This window comes from Miniopterus schreibersii, assembly GCF_964146895.1.
Source record: "Miniopterus schreibersii genome assembly, chromosome: 8".
NCBI classification, from domain to species: Eukaryota; Metazoa; Chordata; class Mammalia; order Chiroptera; family Miniopteridae; genus Miniopterus; species Miniopterus schreibersii.
Window position 1 is genome coordinate 32,221,616 of NC_138109.1, and position 22,854 is coordinate 32,244,469.

General features: G+C 51.8%; 1 protein-coding gene across 7 annotated transcripts in view; it reads right to left on the reverse strand.

The window, feature by feature from the left end:
• Positions 1-22,854, reverse strand: part of LRP8 (LDL receptor related protein 8) — a 70,585-nt gene that overhangs the window by 5,731 nt on the left and 42,000 nt on the right. For 2 of the 7 annotated variants that reach the window (XM_081146261.1, XM_081146260.1), the window contains exons 4-16: positions 22,699-22,827; positions 19,308-19,682; positions 18,337-18,459; positions 14,138-14,257; positions 13,938-14,063; positions 12,189-12,363; positions 9,911-10,138; positions 8,853-8,971; positions 8,461-8,600; positions 6,645-6,786; positions 5,637-5,789; positions 4,369-4,593; positions 2,694-2,762 (exon numbers count right to left, since the gene is read on the reverse strand). In XM_081146261.1, the coding sequence (XP_081002387.1) occupies positions 2,694-2,762; positions 4,369-4,593; positions 5,637-5,789; positions 6,645-6,786; positions 8,461-8,600; positions 8,853-8,971; positions 9,911-10,138; positions 12,189-12,363; positions 13,938-14,063; positions 14,138-14,257; positions 18,337-18,459; positions 19,308-19,682; positions 22,699-22,827 (2,124 nt within the window). Of the gene's footprint in view, positions 1-2,693; positions 2,763-4,368; positions 4,594-5,636; positions 5,790-6,644; positions 6,787-8,460; positions 8,601-8,852; positions 8,972-9,910; positions 10,139-12,188; positions 12,364-13,937; positions 14,064-14,137; positions 14,258-15,483; positions 15,523-17,448; positions 17,572-18,336; positions 18,460-19,307; positions 19,683-22,698; positions 22,828-22,854 lie in introns of all 7 variants that reach the window. The other 5 variants (XM_081146264.1, XM_081146259.1, XM_081146263.1 and 2 more) reach the window with 5 other exon arrangements.

A 22,854-nucleotide genomic window follows, 5' to 3' on the forward strand; every position in this document is an offset into this window, starting at 1 on the left:
AGATTAAAATAATTGATACCCATTAAAGACACGAACAAGGCAAGCATGCTTATTACCACTGCTACTACTTATTGTCCTGGAGCTCTAGCTATGCAGAAGACCAGATAAGGAATTGAAGGATACATATATGGGAAAGGGAAAACCAAACCGTTATTCTTAGCAGATATTGTATGCTTGGAAAAATCTTAGGAAAGCAGATGGAAAACTTTTAGAAATAATTTTGGTTAATCAAGAATCCACATAAAAAAATAAATAGCTTTCATATTAATCAGCAGCTACTAATTAGAAAATGGAATGGAATAAGAATACATTCATAATGGCCCAAGAAACTATAAAATACCTGGGATAACCCAATAATATACATGCAAATCCTACATCACCCACAAAATTATACCAAAGGAGGTTTGAATAAATAGAGAAGCTTTCTGGATGGGAAGCTTCAATGTTGTAAAAACGTCATTTCTCTCCACACCAATTTATACATCCAAAAAATAAGATTCTATCTTACTTTTTACAGATTAACAATATGATTTCATCTCAAAGAGAAATACAAATAGCTAGGAAAATGTTGCAAGGATATTATTGCCCTATTAGATATGAAAACCTAGCACAAAGTTGTGCTTCTCGTATATGGGAATGGACAGGGAACCGGTGGGGGAGACTAAACAGCCTAGGAGCAGATGGGGTGTTCACGGGCATGTAGCTTATAGTAAGGGTGACAATTCAAGTCAGAAGGAAAGCACCAACTACTGAGCAATGGTCTTGGCAAACTAGACAGGCGTGCGGAAAAAATAAAGTTAAATCTCTACCTCACACCATACTCTAAAATAAATCCCACGTATAAATACTAAAAAAAAAATAAAAATGTTTAAAGTAGCAGAATAACATGTAGGGAGCTATTTTTATATTTTAGAGGGAGGCAAACCTTCCTAAGCAAGACTCAGAAATCATAACACAAAAGATGAACATATACTTAAAATTTTCAGTTTATGCACTGCAAAAGATACTATAAACAAGGTTCGAGTGGTATTATGGGAGAAAATATTGGTAACATGTTTAACATTGATTATGTATAAACATCTCTATAATTAAGAATAAAACAAAAAACCAAGAGAAAAATTTTAAAAAGACTGTGAATGGGCAATTCATTAAGGATGAAATATAAGTGGCCAATAAGTTTATGAGACAGAAAAATATCAGGGAAAGAATACTCATCATTTACCCCTCAGATTAGCAGAAATTTAAAATATTGACTATATTGGAGTGGGTTATTGTCAAGGAAACAGCACACATGTGCCCTTCTGCAGAGCAGAGGATGCAGGAACGGGGTTGAATTCTCTCTCACTAAACAATGCTCAGAGCATTTTCCTCTTAGTCCACTCAGTATAAGCCTGGAACAGCCTCACCATCATCTTTACTGTTGAACACTTTCAAGGCTAATTCAAATGCCATCTTCCCCAGAAGCACCATTCCCTCTTCTCCACAGGCACCAAGCCTCTATTGCAGCACATAATATGTATTAGTACGTCTTGTGTAATCACTTTTTTATGACTAAGTCTGATTAAGGACTGAAAGCTCTTAAAGTCTCTTTTTCTTCCCTGGGTCCTTGGCACTTGGCACAGCCCCTTGCTCACCGTAGAATTTTTAAAAAACATTCACTCACTAACTCACCACCATATTGGGGATTCCCAGGATAAGTGGGCAAAGTCCTTGTCCTTGAGGTACTACTCATGGGCAAGTGAGAGAGATAAACCTATGACGGACAATCACAATCCAAAGATCCCGCCAAAAGATGACAGGGATGAGAGACAGGATGGACAGGATGCTATGTGAACTCCAGGGTGGGAGGGAATGAATCAGCCCCTGGGGTTCTTCGTGAGATTTAACCAAATGTTATATATCCTGGCCACACTGAACTCCTTCTAGCCCCCCCCCCCCCCCCCATGCCATCTCCCATTCCTGGCTTTGCTCATGCTGTCTTCACTGCTTGGCTGACTCAGCTCAAACGTAATTTCCACCTGGAAACCTTCCCTGCCTGCTTCTCCTCTCTCCCAGTTCTAAGTTAAATGCTTCCTTGGCTCTTCCACTGCACTATAAAGGGCTTAATTGCAGGACATACCACATTATAATCAAATTATCTGTGTGTGTCTTTCTGACCAGACTATACACTTGGATGGCAGGATCCATGTCTTATCCACTTTTAACCACCTTCCCTCCCCTTATCACAGAGTCTGGTACATCGTAGCTGTTTGATAAATGTTTGTTGAAAACCAAACAGAAAGAAGCAAGATGGCCTGATTACAGCAATGGCAAGCAACTCTACTCATTAATTCAATAAATATTTCCTATCATGTGCGACACTGCTGGGAGCTGGGGAGAGTGGGGAGCATGAGAGACGTCACCCGTGTCCCACAGAGCCTACAGTTCAGCTTCCCATGGCTGGATGCAGAGTGTGAATGAGGGGGTCGTGGGGGTGCATCTGGAAGGTTGCCTGGGGCCAGGCCCTAAAGGGCCTCGTGTGCCAAACTAAGAAACCAAATTATATCAGGACTGGGAGGTGGGCAGGAAGGCCGCCAGGGCAGAAAAAGGTCATGGGACAGGTCAGCATGCTGAGTGCTCTATCCTTCTAGTGCTTTTCCCAGACCCTGAGCAGGTTCTCTCTTTTCTCCCCAGTGACTTGGGGCCGCACTCACCCATGGGCACAATTATTCCAATGACAGCAGCAGTGACTGTTGAGCCCATCTTGCCGCCTTCGTTCCCATCTGCAAAACACAAACATTTGCAGGATGATGTCTCTCATTTCTGGTGGTCTTTCTGGCCATCTGTATCATCAGTTCATTTGTAAAAAGTAATTAAAATGGGACACAGTATCATGTAGTGGAATCAAGAGCACAGGCCCCTGAATCAGACTTCTCGGGTTCAAGTCCAACTATGCTACTCATTATTTGTGTGCCATGGGCAAGTTATTATATATTATAAATATATTTCTTTACCTTTAAAATGGGATAGTGATATTATATACCTCCTAGGGATACTGTAAAGATTAGATGCGGTGATTCATGTAAAATGCTTACTTAGCTCCATGTCTGGCACAGCCTTGCTTAGTTCAAAGAGGGCAGGGAGGGCGGTAGGGTATTGTGAAGCCTAAATAAAGTCGGGTATATAAAAGTGCATTCTAAATGGAAAAGTGCTTGGAAAGTGAACCGTAGTTTTTAAAAAGTATGTCGTGTCATCTTTTCCACTCTCACAGCTATCTTCATTGTAACATTTGTACAGCACTTTGTAGCTTAGAAGGCATTTCTCCCTTGGATCCTCATGACAGCCCTCTGAGCATGAAGAGAAGCTATCTACTTTTGCTCCAAGAGGGGAGATGACTGTCGCCTAGCAGTGGCCCAGATGCCACCCTCTCAGTGTGTCTATTTCTCCAGGTCACTCTGAGGGAGCCTAGCTATTAAGGGAGAACAGAGCTGCACTGCTTACAAAGCAGCTTCTGTGGCAACACGGCTGTCCTCGCCCTCGGGGCCCAGCAAACACTGGACAAGCAACATTAAAGCCTGGAGCATGAAGAAGCCGGTGGGGACTCCTGCTCAGAGGCCTTGCCCTGGGTGAGAGGAACGGGAATTCACACATGGTCCACCTGCCTCTCAAACTTCCAGGTAGACGCTCAACTCTGAAAGTCCAGCTTGTGCTGGGAAGACAGGCCCAGTTAGAAAGGCTGCCGAGCTGCTGGGTTTCTGGGCCATGCGTGCATGGGGAAGTTTATTCTCTTAAATAAACTCCCCTTGGCAGGTAACTCAATTAAAAAGGTGTTTGCTGGTTAATGAGATAGAGCTTTTCTAGCAGTGATAATTACTGCTCCTGATGATTTAACAAGTGGTGAACTTAATTACTTTCATCCCAGGGTTTGGGAAGAGGCACGAGCAGACTAGTTACAGATATTACTATTGAGGGTGCTGAGAACTAGACCAGAGCTTCTGAAGTTTCCAACTCTGAGGGACACTCCCTCATATATGATTACATGTCAGTGACATGTGATACAGACACGTCAGCAGAGGCTGTGGTGAGCACTTCCATTTACACGGTCTCCTTCGCCTCTCCTGGCAATCTCGTGAAGCAGGTGGGAGAAGGGTTATTATTATTTCGCTCTGTAGATGAGACTGAGGCTCAGAGACAGGAGTAGCTTTCTTCAAGACCCTCTGTAAGTTAGGGGCACCTAAGACTCCTAAATTGCAGGTAGGCACACTCTACCTCCTGTTGCTTCCTCCTTGGAGATTTCCAATATTCAGCTCTGGTATGATCTCTCCTTCCCACACATTCCCCCATTGTGACTTCCCACATCAGGAAAGAAGGCAGAACTCATTTCCTTACAGTGCTGGGAATGGTTGCTGGTTGCAGGGCTTGGGGTAGACGGGGGGATGCTGGAAGCGCTGGGGACATTAACTGAGCTCGGGACTGCAGCTGCCAGGCTTGGCGTCTCTGTGCTGTGATTCTGGTAGGTGGGGCTGTGGATGGTGGTTCCAGGGGCTCTTGTGGAGTCGGCTGCTGTCCTCGTCGTGGTAGAGGCTAACATCGTAGTTGAGGTAGATTGAGGTGCTGGAGGGGAAATACCATGGAGGTCACTTGGACAGAGAATTTTGATTTAGTGCCTAAATTATTGCTTCTGTGGACTATACGTATGAACTTATCCTCATGGCTCAGCTCACGTGCGACATCTGTGAAGCCTTCCCTAATCCCGCTGCATGGGCTAAGATCTTTTCTTTAGCTGAATCCCAAGCACTGTGTCTGTGTTTCTACTGCATGCTGATTTGATAAAGGCGAGTGATTATAACAATGCTGTAGAATCAGGTGTGGGCAAGACCACTGTAAAAGCCTGGGAGGAGGGGAAATCATATAAATCTAGAAGGATTTTACACACATACTATTATACCATTAGGGTTAAACTCTCACTCCACTTTAAACAATTGAATCTGGAAATCATAAATGATATAGCAGACTTATGCTCAAACAAAAGGCCTTGGCCCTTCATCAAGACTCAGGAATGAATATGAATTTATAAGGTTGAAGTATGAACCATTAGTCCCAATCATGCCACAAAAGGGCTTCTATGTAGTGTGTTAAGTTCTGGGCAAGAAATAAGCAAGCTCATGGTCACCTGCATATAAACAGTGACTAATGCCATGTGGATCAAGGTTGTTGTTTTTAAAAATTTATTTATTTGAGAGAGAGAGAGAGAGGGAAACACTGATTTGTTGTTCCACGTATTCATGCATTCATTGGTTGCTTCTTGTATGTTCCCTGACCAGAGATCGAACCTGCAACCTTGGTGTATTGGGATGATGCTCTAACCAACTGAGTTACCTGGCAGGGCTGATCAAGGGTTCTTAATTTGAAGCCCTGCAGGGGTCCCAGAAAGCCCCTGAAATGAATCTAAAATGGCTGTACATGTGCATTTTGGGGGGAGTGAGAAGAGGAAAGCCTTGGAAGGACCCTGAGGGACACCAGCATTCAAGGAAGGTAAAGGAGAGCAGACTGCAAAGGCAACAGGTAGCCAGAGCAGATGGAGGGAAACCAGGAGCACAGTGTCCCAGAAGTCAAGGGAGGATTTCAGCAGGATGGGCCCTGGTAGGCCCACTTACCTCGGTAGCACCTCTTCATGTCTGGGCCCAGCCACATTGTGTCAGGACAGGCACAGGTGTACTTGGGAGAGTGGCTGGAGGTCTGAGGAGCAGGAAGGCACAGGTACTCACAGCCGCCATTGGGCTGGGCACTCAGCTCGCAGGCATCTCCAGCTAACGGGAGGGAGGGAGAGAGGAGGCACCTTCCAGCACTGTACCTGGTGTTTATCCCACTTTCATTTAATCCCAACACCAGCTCTCAGAGGTAGGTATTAGGCCCCAGATTGACAGATAAAAGACACCTAGGCTCTCAAGGAGAATAAACTTGTCAAAATACCTCTAGGAATTTTGGAGAGAGAATTTAAACTGAGGTCTGTTGGACTCCAGAGTTCATGTTTTTCCCCCATGCCACATGCCATTTCTCTTATTTAAATTCCTAGATCTGGAATCAGGCACCAACCTTATCTCCTTACCTCCCTATGCTTTCCCACCTTCCCCTGGCAACCAACCCCTCAGTTACAGTTAGATTTAGTATCTCCTAGTGACAGAGGAGGGGACAACCAAGTACCAGGAGTCCTGGCTTCTATTCCCAGCCAACAAACTGAATTACTGTCTGGCCCTAGGATGCATTATACTACTGTCAAATGGGTACAAATAATAAATGAGAAGCGATGTGCTCCTCATAGCAGAAGGAGCTCTGGAATCTGAGTTTAGATTTGAGTTCTGCCACCTGCTAACAGTATTTTACCTCTTCCTCAATTGTTAAATGAGAACAGTAATACTCACACTTTGTAGGATTGGCAAAGAGGGCGATTATGTTTTTATTTCTTTATACCCAGGCTTATTTCACCAAAAGCTTGCTTGAGATAAAATGAAATAAAACGTGTGCCAGCAAAGCACTCTGCCACTAAGAGGGGTTGCTGCCACTGTTCCCGGGGGGCTAAGACCTCACGTCACACAAACGAGAACCAGCCTGCCCAGTGGAGGGAGAGGACATGGGCAGGGGACCTAGGGCTGGGGAAGGCTCACCTCTGGGCTGCTTCAGCTCATGGAAGATGACAATGTCATGTGGGTTATTGAGATTCTCAGCCAGGATGGAGATTTCCAGGCCATTGAGCCGATTCGCACTGAAAATGGCCTCATTCTCCAAGTCTGTCCAAAACACCTTGTCCTGTGGGGTACAGATGCAAAGGATGGGAGGCCGACAGCCTAAACCCATGACCTGTCTGAGGGTTCAGCCCCATACTGTAGTCATAAGAGTCGCCCTGCCATCTCCCCTGAGCTCTTCTGTCCACCGGTTCACAGGGGGACTCTCAGCCTCTGACCAGTGGCAAGTACTCTGGTTCCCTCCATCTCAGAGGGTTATTCAGTGATTTTGAGCTTTGGCCTGGAGGCTGCTCATTAATGCTTAGCTAGGCCCGCTTCCTGGGGCCCAGCAGTAACTCAGGTTTGGGTCTCTATTAGTTGTTATCATTACTGGGGCCCAGAACCATGATTGGAGGGAATGGGTGAGCTACTGAGGACTGTTCCCTGCTGGGCCTCCTACAGCCTCTGGGTGTAACACATATGCATCCAATGGTTAATCCATATAAGCCTGGATGTGCATCTGCAGACATACCCACATTGACAGGCACAACCATGCAGCCTCGTGCACAGATCTGGACACATACCCACGTGCTCATCTACACACACAAAGACACACTTGTACCTAAATAAGCACTTGTCTAAAAATTGGTATATATATTTTCACACCACAAGCACCACCATATACAGGAACTCACGCTTTCTTTTTTTTTTAAATTGATTTTAGAGAGGGATGAAAGGGAGAAGAGAAAGAGAGAAATATCGATGTGAGAGAGATGCATCGATCAGTTGCCTCCCATACGTGCCCCAACTGGGGACCGAACCTTCGACCTAAGTATGTGCCCTGACTGGGAATCGAACCCACGATCTTCCGGTGCACGGGACGATGCTCCAACCAACTGAGCCACACTGGCCTGGGCAAGGAATGCATGCTTTTAAATGCATTCATGTACACACATGCACATACATATATTTTACACGTACGTGCCACAAATACACACAAGCACATACACATATCCGAACACACCTGTCTCTTGAAGCAGGGGCTGGACTTGCAGGTGGGGCTTTGCCCATAAATTCAGAGCATTGCTGGGTGATGTCGCTCCAAGCAAATATTGCCAATGCCCACCAAAGACCACTGTCCCTTTGCCTTCCCTCCCCTTGGAGTTAGTTTTGGGGAAGAGGTAGGTGTGTGAGACTTTGGGTGGTTCTCACTTCCTCATTCCCAGAGGAGAAAGGTTGTTAGGGTCAGAGCACAGGAGGGTTTTAACTCTCACACTCCTGGGAGCTTCTTGGACTGGGATGATGTTTGATTCACTTCCATGACCCCAAGGTCCAGAAAAGGTCAGTAAAAGTATGCTGAGCTGAATAGCATCTCTCAGAGCATTTCCAACAATAAATGATTGTAAGGAAATATAGATTCCTTTCCTCCCTCCCTCCCTTTATTGGGTACCTTCTGTATATGTGGGCACAGTGCTGGGTGCTGAGAGTTCCAAGAGAAAACATACGTGGTCTAGCAACTTACCTCTGAGCATGCTCTGAGAGAGTGCTTGGGAAGGGAGCACAGGAAAGGCTGCCAGGTGGACAACGGGCTGCAAAGCCTTTGCATGAGGCAGCTCACAATGTATACACAAACAGATCAGTTGGCTTCCCTGTCCCTTTGTTTCCATGTGGACAACTCTCAGGGAGCCATCCTATCTGAATAAACCTTTTCTAGGCTTCAGCTTCTTGATGGGGCCATGCCTCCCCTCATAGGGCTCACCTCAAACACAGCTACCCCAAAAGGGTGGCTCAGGAAGTCGGGGGAGGAAATCAGCATCTTTCTGTTGCCTCCGCTGAAGTCAATGCTGGATAGCTGGTGCAGCTTGGAGTCTACCCAGTATAAGCGCTGGTTCAACAAATCTTGGGGAGGGAAAAGGGGACAGGGGATCAGGTCACGAGCCTGGGACCACAGCCTTGATCTCTGCTCTTCTGTGCCCTGTTCCTGCCCACATCTCCGGGCCAGGCCTCCAGCTGAGGCCATCTGGGGGCAACCAATAGGAAACACAGGCACTGGTACTGTGAGGGGATGTAGAAACAAGACCCATAGGGCTCAGGACAGTGCTCAGGACCAGGTGCTAGAACAGCCTCCAATCTAGGGAAGGTGGAGCTCACCCAGAGTGATTCCGTTGGGCCACTCAATATTGTCTGACACCAGTGTTTGCCGTTCCACACCGTTGAGCCCCGACTTCTCAATCTTGGCCTGATACCCCCAGTCAGACCAATACATGAACCTAAAAGAGAGAAGAAACCAATAGGGCTTCTTGTCAGGGACATGATTGGGGTGGTCTGGATCACAAGGGCTCAATGACCTACTGAATGTTGAAGATTATGCTTAGTAAGGACTGAGAAGACCTCTGAAATCTGTTGGAGCCATCAATCTTAGCATTGGCAGGCACTTTAGCCTTTACCTCATCTGAGTCCTGGGAAGCCTGTATCCCTTGAGTGTCCACCCAGCCTCTGCTGGAAAGCCTGGGAGCCCATCTCTCCCTTCCAGCAGCTCCAGCTGGAGCCCTAGCACTTCAGAATGGAAAGGGCCCTTGTCCACCCTCTCTTACTGTTCTGGTCTACAGAGAACGTGGATGATCTATCAGGGCCACACAGCTAGAACTGTCCAGGGCTTCTCTCTTTTTCCTGAACATTTATTGAATACTGACTGGGCTGAATGGTTTCACCTCATGTACTTACATCAGGACTATGGAGGAAGTCAAAGGGAGGAACATTTGGGAACATGAGAAAACAGACCAAACAAAACAAAATAATACTTTCCAATGGGCAGAACTATACTGAAACAAAACAGGCCCCAGGGGAAAGAATGAGCTCCTGTCGCTGAAAGTGTGTGAGCAGCCACCAGATGCCCACCTGCAGTGTGAGTCCAGACTTCCTGCCCAGGGGCTTCTACCAGGCAATCTCTAGAGCCCTATTCTGTTCTGAGATGCTCTGATCCTGATATGATGAGTGAGTGGTAGAGTCCCGGAGAACCCCGAAACCAATGCCGAAAGATCCCTTGGTCAGTGGTTAATAGGCTAAGGGGCCTGCACGAACTTTCTTCCCATGGGCTATGTCTATAGCTTTCCAAAGTCCTCAAGATAGATCTTGTGACAGACACATGAGGCCTGAGTAACTGCGTGCCTGCAATGGGAGAATGGGAAGTTCCAAGTGAGGACACTCACCCTTGCAGGGGGTCAACAGCGATGGCCCGGGGTTCACTGAGGTCATGGCTGAAAAGAGTGCGTCGGCGGCCGCCATCGACTGTGGCCACTGAGATGGTCTTGTTGCCTGAGTCAGTCCAGTAGATGTGCTTGTGGACCCAGTCCACCGCCAGGCCCTCTGGCGAGTGCAGCTGCTCATCAATGAGGACCTCCTGCTCTGCTGGGTCGCTGGCCTTGTCCATGTACGCACTAGGAGCAACCAGAGCTGGCCATGGGGTGGGTGCTCTACACCTGCACCCCTCTGGAGCTGTCTGTGCACTCTTCTGATCTCTTGCCTCTGGATTATGGCAGTGGATTTTAGAGGAGCTTAGCTAACTTTTATTCAACACATTCCCTGGGCCAGCCACCAGAGTGAGCATATAGGCCTAAATCAGCCAGAACCTCTGGCCTGGAGGAGCTCATTTTAGTGGGGGACAGAAATCTATAGCCAGGTAATTACAGTATAATGTGATTACAGAAACTACTCGGGGCTATAGCAGCAGAGAAATGAAGACAACATCATCCTGGAGGGTTGCAGAAGGCTTTGTAGTTGAGTCCTGAAGGACCAGTTCATTAAGAACACAAAGAACAGCATGTGCAAATGCCCAGAGGTCTGTGCTCTGGAATACGGAATATGATGAGACATTCAGTGGGTTATAAGACTAGAAGTGAGTGTAAGAAGGGGCCACATCAGGACCAGCTCTGGGTGGCATGCTAAGAAGCTGGGATTTTCTCCTGGAGCAGGAAACTGAACAGGTCAGAAGACAGGGTCAGATAGGCATGCTAGATCACCGTGGCACCTGTGGACTATGAGGTGGATCGGAAAGGGCGGGAATGAAGGCAGGGCAACTGGTGAGGAGGCTGTTTACTGCATCCAGGTGAGATGAAGAGGGTCTGCAGGAGGGTTGTGCCAGTAAGAATGGAGAGAAGGGGCTGAGAACATAGGAGACACTCTGAGGGCAGCATTAACAGCCCTTCTGTCTCCCAAATGCTGTTTCTCACAAGGTTTTCTTCTCCCCATAACCTTTCTCTGGGCAGTTAGTTCCACAGTGCCTGCCGCCATCCATAACTCTGACTCTCCCATCCTGATAACCCTCTTAAGCTCCAGACTGTAAAGCCAACTGGCCCCCCTTGGATGTCCATGGACACCTTAAACTCATCAAAATTCCTCATCTCCACTCCCTTCCCTTGGCCAGCCAGCCAGACTGCCCTCCCCTGCTGATACTCCTCCACAGCTCCCACATCAGAGCAGCATTGTCCGCAGAACCTCCTGAGCCAGAACCTAAAACTCCCAGAATGAACCTGGGAGTTCTTCCTCCTCAGCCCCATTTTCAGTCGGTCATCAAATCCTGCCTCTTTCAGTAACAACTGTTGGGCAGGTACTGCGCCTTCCGTTTCTGTGTGTGTGTGTGTGAACTGAGTGTGTGTTGGGGGGGTGGGCACTGAGTTGTCAGTGAGTAGCACTTGATATATTTGTTTTTACCTATCCATCCGTCTATCTATCTGCCCATCTACACACCCATCCCATCATTCTTCCAACAGTCTCGCCAGAGCCTGGTCATTGGCAGGTCTGCTAAGTGGCTGGATCTCAGAACAAAGAAAGGCTATGACTGCCCAAAGGGGCCCAGGACATGCAGGGAGGCAGGCCTGCGGTATCTGAGAAAGAGCGAGGAGAGAACTTCGTGTGTGAGGAGCCTTCCTGAGAGCTGAAGTCCACTGGCTGTGGTGTCACAGACACAGTGAAGGGCTGGACTGGGGGTATTGCAACCGGGAAGATTTCCCTGACCCCCAGATTGGGTCAGATGCCTCCTCTATACTTCTCCCTCATGATCATCACAATGGATGTCACTATATTATGAGTGAGCCTCCAGGCAGTCTGAATCATCTTTGAGTTCTCAGGATCCAACACACAGATGTGTGAAGTGTTTTGAAAGTCCTCACCAAAGCCAGACATTTCTGCCTTTGTGCCCCGATTTCCTGTGTCTTGCACTGACTGCCCCACTAGGCCGCCAGAGGGCAGTCAAAGCCCAGGCATGTGGCGCTCAAAGCTGCTCTCCCAACAGAGCTCACGGCCTAGGCCAGTCAAGCAAGTGAAGTCCTGGCAGTTCCATAACCACTGTGATTCTGTGTCCCTTCCTAAGCCCTAACTCTGTCCTGGGGAATTCTAGGGGCAGAGGGGCCACAGAGGCCACCCTTCCTCTCTTCCTCTGTCAGGCCCTGCCCCGCAAGGCCTGGCTGATGGACACCTGTCACTGCTCACCTGTAGATCTTGCGGTAAGAGAGGTCACACCAGTAGATGCGATTGGTGGCGACTTCGACGTCTAGTGCCACAACGTTCTTGAGCATGGGGATGAGGCGCGAGTAGTCCCGCTTCACCAGGTCTATCCTCCGCACTTCATGCCGGTTGGTGAAAATTAGGGACGGGCTTCTGCCAGCTGCCATGCAGGGAAGGTTGAGAGAGAAAGGGTCAGCGCAAGAGGTGGGGAAGTGGAGACTGAGTCTCTGCCACTGTTTTGCTGGGTGATGCCTCATTTTCCTGTAGAACAGAGGTGACAATTCCTACCTCACAGGTTAGAGGAGCCGACGAAACAATTGTTACAAAAAGCGTAAGATGCAAAAGAACCAAACGTAACAAGGAATCTTTGTCTTTTTATTAGATACAAACTCTCCCAAATCTTTTATGACTCCCCATTTCCTCCTTAGGCTTTTCCTGAAGGCAGTGGGACTCCAAGTGTCATCACTCATCCCTCTAACACACCTCAATTCCAGCCACCAGATTACTGTCATTACCTGGCCACGGCAGAGCTTTGCTGCCTCAGGGCCTTTGTTCACATTCCATCTACCTAGAATGCATTTCTCCACAGCAACTACCACCTCCTCTGCTTAGGGCCCCACTGCAATAGTTCAAGAAGGGGCAACATGAGCATTAAGTGTTTTAGAAAGATGACTGAGGATGGAGGATGGAGGACAGACATCGGAGCTGGGGGTGAGACTTGAGGGAGGAGATTCAGGGAGGTCACTGTGAGTCTTTAGTTTATGCAGAGTGTGTCTGGGGACATAAGAGATAAGGCTGCAGAGGTTGGCAGGGACTAGACCATGAAGTGTCCTGTCAGCTGTGTGAAGAGTTTGCGTTTCTTTCTGAGCCAACAGCAGGGGTGGGATGTGTATAATATATGACACAGGTTATGTATGTGCAATGGGACAGCACACAGCTGCCTGGGTACACACAAAACCCACTTACGGACTTCGGATTAGATTTCAGGAAGGTCATCAGTGACCTAGACGTTCCTGGCTCCTGAGGGTCCCCCCGCCTGTTTTGAGATGTATCAGGCCACTCAGGCTCCCACACTGTCTGAGTGGTGACACCTGTACCCGGAGCTGCCTGTGCCTCCTCTCCTCCTTGTTTTCCAGCTGACACTTCTGTAGGCCACCTGGTTCCTGTCACTGTGCATCTGTGCTAGGCTAATGTGTCCCCAGGGGCAGGGTGGGACCAGCACAGAGCCATGTGGGGCCCAGGGCTCCGTGTGACCGGTATGTAATGATGGAGACTATTTCAGAGCAGGGTGGGGTGAGAAGGGAGGAGTGGCACAAACAGCGTATAGGAAAACAGGGCTGCAAGTGCAGATGAGGATTTGGGTCTGTTCTGCTTACTGCTGAATCCAGTGCCTACGTTAGGCATCCAGTATAAAGGATTAAATAAAGTGAATGAATTTAGTTGGCTGAACTGACCAGTTAGGTCTGCACAGGTCATGCTCTTTGTGTGGGCTGCTTATGCTGTGCGTGTAGTCTGCATGGCCCGGTTTGTCTATATGTTGTGTGTTGTGGGTGCAGTTTCTGTGGGCTGTACTGGGTGGCTCTGTGTAGTGTCCATGTGGGTGTCAGTGTGCAGTGCTGCGTGTATGTGTACACTCCGAACACTGTGTGTGCACATTCACTCCTCACACATATGGAAGCACACTGCTTTCTCTACCTCCTCAGAGCCCCCCGCCCCCGCTTGGGGTATCCATACCGACAGCCTTGCAGTTCTTGGTCAGTGTGTCCATCTCATAGCCTTGGTGGCACTCGCACTTAAAGTAGCCCTTGTAATTGACACAGATCTGGCTGCAGGCATCTGGGTCCTCGCATTCATCAATGTCTGTGGGGAGGAGCAGAGGTCAGAACCGGCAGGAGGGTCTGCCTCTGCTTGGGGGCGTGAGGGGAGGGTCTCACCGCCGCAGGTCTTCTGGTCCAGGAGCCGGTAGCCTGCTGGGCAGGTGCACTCAAAGCCGATTTTGAGGTCAGTGCAGATGTGGGAGCAGCCACCGTTGTTGTGTAGACACTCGTTTAGCCCTGGAAAGGGACACGGGCTCCTGAGGGTCCAGGAGCCCAGCCCGGGTGGTGGCCAGACAGAGGTGGGCCCGGAGCTGAAGCAGAGACTCAGGGCAGCGGGACTCCCATGGAGCCAGGATGCTCTGTGGCCTCACTGAGCCTCAGCCTCATTAACCAGGTGACTGGGCAAGAGGGGGGTCAAGAGGTGCTTAAGGCCAGACACGCAGATAGGGAAAGAGTGGAAGCAGAACTCAGGTCCTTTGCCTCCCAGGCCAGAGCTCTGCCCACCGCCAGGCTGGAGGCAGCTAGGCTGCCTAAGGTCTTTCCTTCACAAACAAGTTTCTTCCAGCTCCTCCTTCCTCGTGACCTTGGAGTTGAAGGGGCCTGCATGCACTACGTCTAACCCTCTGGATACCCCAGTAATCCCTTCTGAAACACCCTTGCTTCAACGTCTGCAGCCTCAGAAGCCGTCTTCCCTCCTGAGGCAGCTGGCTCCACCTGAACAAAGTTCTTCCTCACAGGATCGGCCTCCCTGTAGTTCCTGCTCCCGCTCCCAGCTCTGCTGTGTGGGGCTGACAGGAGTCAAATGGCTTCCTCAGAATCTCCTTAAAGCGCTGATTTCTGATCCCCTACTGATCAGGTACCTTTTTCTGGATACGCTCCCTTTGTCCATGCCCTGCCCTGGACCAGGCCCAGAGCTAGCCCACCACGCAAAAGTCTGAACAATCTTCCTGCATTGAGCTTGTGGTTATCTAAGACTCCCAGGCCTTCTACACTGAGCTGTTGCTAAGTCACTTCTCTCCTACCATGAACTACGATGGATTTTCTCACCTCTCCTCTCAGCACCTGTCTATTCCCACACTTAGTCACAGGCCTGGTCCCAGGACTACCAACTGCTGCAAGGGATGAAGGGATGCCAGGAGGCCATCTGGTCATCCATTCCTGCATCTCCTTTTGGCAGGGTCTTAGAGGAGGTCAGAGAGGCCAGGACCAAGGCTCACCAAGTTCCCACAGCATCTTCTGAGCTTTAGAATCACAGAGGTTAATTCTGCAAGCCAAGGGAAGGTGCCATACCACCCTCTGCCCTCCAGGCTCATGCACCGCCACTCCAGCCAAGCCAAGCAGAGGTGAGCGGAGCCAGCCATGGCCATACAAACAGCTGGTGTGAGCTGCCTACCCCAGGCCATGCACAGCTGTGGGTGCCCCACCTCCAGCCTAAGCCATGCTTGGGGAATGTTCCCCTTTACCCCTGGGCCGCCTCCTGTTTCCCTGAGATGCTGGCAGAACTGAAAGAACAAGACCACAGCAACTCCATGACTGGGGAGGCCTGGGGGTGACTCAACTAGGTCCAGCCCTGGAAGCCCCAGCCCCTTGGCGTGGGCTGAGCCATGGTACCTTTGGGGTGATCTCTGTGGGGCACCACCTCCAGGAATCTGTCACTCCAAGCCCTCCCTGACCTCTCCCATACCATATTATTCCCTCAGTGCCATCCATTCGTTTGTTCACCCACTCACTCCTTGCCTCATGCATGCACCCATTCACTTCCTCTTTCTCCTTTTGCAGGTAGCAGCAACTCAACACTTGTATTTACTGAACACTGACAGAATGGCACATGTAGGATGGCTTGGAAAAGGGAAAAGGGAGAGCCCAGAGTCCTCCAGGGCTGAGGTGGTCAAGGCAAGAATGGGTAGTGGGTCTGGACCTATCTATCCCTGTCCACCCTTCCCGGAAGGCTAGCACCAAGGTGGAGGCTAAAGGGGGATCTCTGGGTCTCCCCAGTTCTATCTAGCCTGGAGGTGATTCTTCTGGGGAACCTGCAGGGAAGGAGAGGGGCATGTGGTCCAGAGAGACCTGAGCAGCACCAGGTCTCCCATGGAAGGAAGGGGCTGTTACTTCCCCAGCACATGTACACACCTGCATGCACACACACACCAGCTTACATGCAGAGGCACAGACAGGCCATGGGCTCCACAGACACATCCACACAGACGTGGGAACACACACAGAGACCATGATGCAATTCCCTTGCCTGACTCCGAGACTGGCCTCTCACCAGCACAGAGACACAAACACATGCGTACATACTTCTCTTTGGTGTGTCATGCAAAAGACAAGAGAGAAGAGAGTTTAGTAGGTTAGTAGTCCTTGGCTAACTCCAAGTCTGGGTGGGGATGAGGTGGGGCTTCGCTCAGTAGCTCCTGCTTCCCCATCCTCTCTTCTATAGGTTTCTTCTTCTAGAACTTTTCTTGGCAGGGTCTTGGGTGGGGGGAGTCTGTGACCTGCAAGCTCAGGTGTAGACTGTGACCTTTACCCAGCTACTCTTCCTTTCAAAATAGATTTTAAAATCTTCAACAGAAGCAGAAACATGGTGTTCCTATGGCGCTCCAAAGAATGAAGCTCCCCTGAGTGCCCAGGAGGGGAGATGCTGGGTGAAAAGGGGCCTGCCAGGCAGGGATGGAGGGAGGGTCTGACCTAGGCTCTGTCCTCCCAGGAATCCTCTGTCCAAACCTCTGACCTCAGAAATGAACGTTCTTGGAGCCCACACTGGGTTTTCTGCATGTTCCCTGGGATGCCCATCCACCTATAGCCCAGACTCTCCTGTTCTTCCAGCGTGGAACCTACCCTGACAGCTCTGGTCATCAGGACAGCCATCTCCTTCTGCTCCTCACTCTTGTCCAGCCTATAAGTCTGGGTCCCAGGAAGTCTAAGCTCCTCAGGGCTCAGGATGAGGCCACCCTCTGCTGCTGGTTCTGTTCTCCCCTCCCCCAGGCCTAGCCTGAGCCAGATGGCCTTAGCATGTGCCTCCACTGGCCACCTGCCTGCTCTTCCCCACCTGTCCCTCCTGTGGGGGGGTGGAAGGCCTCAGAGGCCAGGGTCCTGGCTAGGTCAGCAGGGCAGAAACACTGAGTTAGAGAGAAGGTTCCAGAGTGAACACACACTCAGAGGTCGGAATGTGGAAGGAGTGAGGAGGAGAGGCTGGGTTTGTGAGAGGAAGCATAATCTTTGAGCTTCTGGGCTGGAAAGGAAAGGCCCTTATATTTGTAGAGATGCAGAACATGGAGGCCCCAAAGGCAAAGAGCTCCCTCAAAGGCCACAGGACAGTGCAAGAGTCCAGAGAGAGGGTAGGAGCAGGCGAGGGCCTTGGCCTGGCGGCTAGGAAGGGGCATGGAGGGAGGGTTAGTCCAGCAGTTGGATGTAGACAGGTACTGTACCACACTCTTTCAGAGGCTCATCTGACCAGTCCCGGCAGTCCCTCTGAGAATCACACACTTTCCCGCCGTCCACGCACTCGCCACTCTTACACTGAAATCTGCGGGGACCCTCACATGTTGACTCTGTCAGGCCAAACAAGAGAGTGGACAGCACCTGTGAGACCTTCAGCAGGAAGGGCTGGGCTGGGCCCATGGAAGGTTGGAGAGCTCCAGCCCCAGTGTCTCTGGAGGGTGGCCCAGGACAGACAGCTGAATGCAGGGCTGGTGGGAGCTCTGCTCACAGGACAGGACCCCAGGGATGATCAGGATGCCCAAGCATCATGTAGCTGGGCAGGGCTGGGGGTCTGTGTCTGATATGGTAGCACGGAGGCCCAGGGAGGGAAAAGCAGCAGCTCAGCAGAGACCCTGGGGCTGGACTGATCACCTCCTGAGGGAGATGTATGTCTCAGGGGCCCTGGTTAGGGGAAGCTGCCTTACTGCCCATTTCCCCGGACGACCAGTAGGTTAGGGTCCCTGCCCCTGCAGGGGGTGAGTGATGACTAGAAGAGCCATCTGAGAATTAAGACCCCTTAGGACAGCCTCTGCTCAGCCTGGGAACTAGTGAGGAAAGTCCCTTGGAGACTTGGACGTGGACAAATGGTGGGGCTGGACTTCCTGCAGTGCCCTTTCATGATCCTCTAGGCTTTTTTCAGCTTTTGCTAAGTCCTTAAAAATCTAGGATCCCAGGGAGGGGATCCAGGTGGTTTGGGGGCAGATGATGCTCTGGGGAAAGATGCATCTCAGGCACCAAGGGGAGGCAGCTTCCAACTCTGCTCTCCCTGTTGGAGTTAGGGGAGAGCTTGGGATTCTCATGGAAGATGCTGCCCCTCTGCCTTTGACCACACGCACCCTTTAGGCAGCCAGCTTCATCACTCCCATCCGGACAGTCCTGTTCCTGGTTGCAGCGCTTGATTGCAGGGACACAGGTCCCATCCCCACACTGGAATTCGTCTCCACGGCAGGTCCCCAGTGCTGCCAGGAGAGGGCAAGGAGAGAGGGTCAGGGCCACATGGTGTTGGGACAGTTCTCCTGCCCCCAACTCCATATCCACCCCTGGCAAGAACAGAACCAGTGGCTGAGCTTGGGAGTCCCTGAAGGACACCTGACCATGGGAGTCCCTGAAGGACACCTGACCAAGGCACTACCAGTGTATAGATGGGGAGACTGAAGCTCAGAGAGGGGGAAGGCCTCACCGAGGGTCACACCCAGAGCCGGGACTAAAACAGGTCTCCTGTTTCTCCACTGACTGCCTCCCCAGGGCTACCCCTCCAGCGCGGACACATGGCCTTCTTTTCAGTCTTAGTGCTCATCTCTGAATGACCGTCCCTTCAGCAAACCCTTCCCGCGCCCCCCTGTGTGCCAGGCGCTGTGCCAGGTGCTGAGAACCCAGAGACTACTAAGAGCTTCCCCATCGTCTAGGAGATCGAGGGTGAGGGTGCAGAGGCGGGCTGAGGAATGGGGGGGGGGGGGGCGCACCACAGCGAGCCCAGGGTGGAGGCCCCGCTCGGCTGGGAAGGTTGGAGGATTCGGGGAGACCCCCCAGCGGGTAAGAGGGTGGCGCGGGTTCCCGAGTGTACCAAGGTCTCCCCGCGCGGGAACCGGTGGTGGCTGCCTGGGACCGAAAGGGGCGGGGTGGGAGGGAGGACGGAGAGGGCATCCGCCCAGGACACGGGTCCCACTGAAGACCTTTGACCTCTGCAGTGAGACCTGAACTCCGCAACTTAGCAGCCACGTGAACTCGGAGAAGCCGCTGCACTTTCCCAAGCTCGGTCCCGCCACGAGCGGGAATCGGGCGGGCGCGGGCGCGGGCGCGGGCTTACGGCAGTCGGCCTCGTCGGACCGGTCCTTGCAGTCGCGGTCGCCGTCGCAGCGCCAGCCCCGGTGCACGCACTCGCCGCTGCGGCAGGCGAACTGGGCGGCGGCGCAGGCGGCGGGCGTGGCCGCGGCCCCCGGGCCCGCGCGGCCGCAGCGCTCGGCCGCCTCGTCCGAGCGGTCCTCGCAGTCCAGCTGGCGGTCGCAGACCCAGCGCTCGGGGATGCAGGCGCCGCCGCCGCAGCGGAACTCGCGGGGCCCGCAGGCCGGGCGGGCGCAGCCGCGCTCGTCGCTGCCGTCGCCGCAGTCGTCGTCGCCGTCGCACACGAACACGGCGGCCAGGCACGAGCGGTTGCCGCACTGGAACTCGTGCGGGGCGCACACTGCGCGGGACAGAGAGCCGGTCGGCCCGCCGGCCCCGCCCCGGCCCCGGCCCCCCGGCCCTGCCGCAGGGGCCCCGGGACCCTCGCCTGGGGCGGAATGAGCCCTGCTGGGGGCGGAACGGTGGACGTGACGTCAGGGACAGCCAAGGCGGCTTCCGCTGCGGGCACTGCCAGGGTCACGGCCGGAGGGCCCTGGGCAACGCACTTGCCCTCCCTGGGCCGCCCCAGCCTCCCTGGGAGGGGGACTCCTGTCCTGCTGCCGGCAGGGTGGGGGCACTAGGACAGAGTCGCTAAAGCTGCAGAGGCCACCTGTCCTAAAGGACTTTGTGATGTCCCTGGGAGGTGGTAGGGACCGTGACACTGAGGCTTCCCCGGAACAAGGCCTGGGACTGTTTCCTTATAGCGCAGCTCAGGTTCCTCCCCACCCTCCCATTTGCCTGTACTGTACCACCTAAGTCCCCTGGCCCGGCACCCAAGGCCACTGGCATGGAGCCATTACCCACTTCACTCCCGCACACCCTGGCTTCAGTCATTCTAGACCGTTTGCACACATTCCACCTCTGGGCCTTGGCGCAAGCTGTTCCATCCGCTGGGTACATCCCTCTTGCCCACCACTGTCTCCACACTTTACAGTGATGAGTTCTCATCAGTTGAGGGCCCAAGTTCCCCCTCAGACTTCCTGCTCCCGATTGGGAAGCCGCCTTCCTACTCTTCTGTCCGGCACCTCTCACATCGTGCTCAGGTGTCTGGGTCTCATATCCTTTTCCGTCTCCCCGTGACCACAGGTGGCATGGGACTGGCTCTGAGATTAACCCAGCATTGTCCTGAGGGCCTGGCACAGAGCTCCCTGCAGTGGGTGGGTGTGTGGTGAATGGGTGCTGGACCAGCTCAGGTGTGAGGACTAATTTAGGGATGTGTGGTAGTTAAGGGCAAAGGTCACTGGCCCTGCCTGGGGTCCTGGGCTTCCCCTTTCTGGTGGGTTGCTCAGAGGCTGGGAGGGCCTTAGAGATCACCAGCCCAACTTCCAGTTTACAGATAGTGAAACTGAGGCCCAGGGAAGGGAGCAATTTTCTCAGGGTCACACAGTCCAGGGTGACAAGGGAAACAGAACTCAGGTTTGGGGCTCTTCCTACTCTAATTCCTCCCAGCTTTCGGGTTTTCTCCTGGAGTGTAAGCTGTTCCTAGAGCAGTGACCTCCTTGCCTCCTTCCTTCCTTCATTCCTACACAGAGGTGGTAGCACCAGATCTCTCCACCTGGGGGCACCAAGAGTCTGTGTTTTTAATTTCAAATGGAAAAATGTCATTTTTTCATTGTTATTGAACATAAAATAGAATGATACCTTCAGTTTCACAATACAGACAGCTCATGTCACATGTTGCTGACAGTTCTGCCAAATTTCTGACAGATGCATTTTTCCCCCTTCTGGGCTTTGGGGATGTTGGGGCATTGGTGGGAAAAGCACACACCATCCTGTGATGTCTGCCCCTCAAGATTATGCTGATTAGCTCCCCTTCTTCCTGTCCAGACTCAACTTGTACATGTCCAAGGGAGGACTCACTGTGTTCAGAGTTCTGGGAGAAAGTACTTTATACTAAATTCTCTCCAAGGTTTTGAAGCTGACAGCAACTTTAAGATCTATAATCTCAGGCCTATGCCCAGAGACCCCACTCACAGCATTCACAAGTGGAAGAAACTCTGAGGGATGGAAGAGGGGAGCATTCTTTTTCCTTTGCCCAGGTGGTTGGTTGGGAGCTGTAGCAGAGAAGCCCACTAAAACCTTCCAACACTCCTATGTATGATTAACAGGGAACTTTCCTGCTACAACATGCCCTTAGTTAGAGCTGTTCCCACCCCTGCAATAGTGGCCAATGGCCTTTATGACCGAGGAAACACCTGACTATGGCGAGAGAGGATTCTCATGGGCAGTGAGGCCCCACAAAATTATCCAGCTGAAGAAAAGAGCCAGTGTCATCATTGGGGCTTTGAAACTGCTGGCCCCAGTCAGTATCTTTTCCCACCCCCAGATGCCTCCTGCTTCAGACACATCAAACTGCAGACTTAGAATCTCACAGAGCTGTGACTCAGAAACCCCCTGAGGAGATGGCATTTCCCCTGGGCCTGGAAGGATGGGTAAGATGCAAATACAGAGGTTGGAGGAGGGAGTGGGGTGGAAGACAGTGGTGGGTAAGTGCCTGGCAAAAGCTTCAAGTGACCGCCCAACCTCACAGCCTAGTTATTGTCAGCTAGTCTCTCTCCCCTTTTAGTCATGAGTTCCCAGAGAGAGGACTGTGTAGGGCTCGCCTCTCGTCCCTTCCAGAGCCTGGCTCAGGCCTTGCACACAGTAGGTGCCCATCAAACTGAAACCAGCGTGGCCCAGCCACACTCCCCACTGGCCCAGGACCTGCTGGCCTGCTCCCGGGGATGGAGATAATCCTGTGTTTGAAGCTCAGTGATGTGGAACCATCCCAGTGACCACTTCCATCTGTCCCTGCCGAGGCTGCTGGGAATGTCTTCTCCACCCTGTGACATTTGTGCTCGCATCTGAGATTTCAGCAAGAGTCCTTCACACCTCAGGAATCTGTTCTCTTCCCCACCCCACCCCCATCTCCTCCTCTGCCAGTGCCCTGACCCAGGCCACCACCATTTCTTGCTACAGCCCCATCTGTTCTCCCTGCTCTTGCTTGGAGACCAGTAGAGAGATGGAATGGATGAGCAAATGTCAGGCATGGTAAAAAAACTCATGGGCTTTGCTGTCCAGACCTGAATTTGAATCTCTTTTCCATCATTCAGCCTTGAGTATTTTCCCTCACTTGTCTGAGCCTCAGTTTCCTCACCCATAAAATGGGAATGATAATGGCTGTCTGTGAGGTGGTTGTGAGGATGAAAGAAGAAAATGTCTCCGAAGTGCCTGGCATCACTAGTGTCCTGATCATCGCCCTTCCCTCTCCACCGGCCAAGCCCCCGGGGGCTGCCTGACTATGTGGGGCAGACCCTAGGGATCTGATCCCGACTCACAGGTGGCACAGCCGGCCTCGTCCGCTCCACTCTCGCAGTCCTTCTCCCCGTCACAGCGCCACGAGGCAGGCACACACTTGTGGCTGGTGGGTCCACAGCTCAGCTTCTCTGCAGGACACACCTGCTTGGCTGTGGAGACAGACACATGTGCATGGC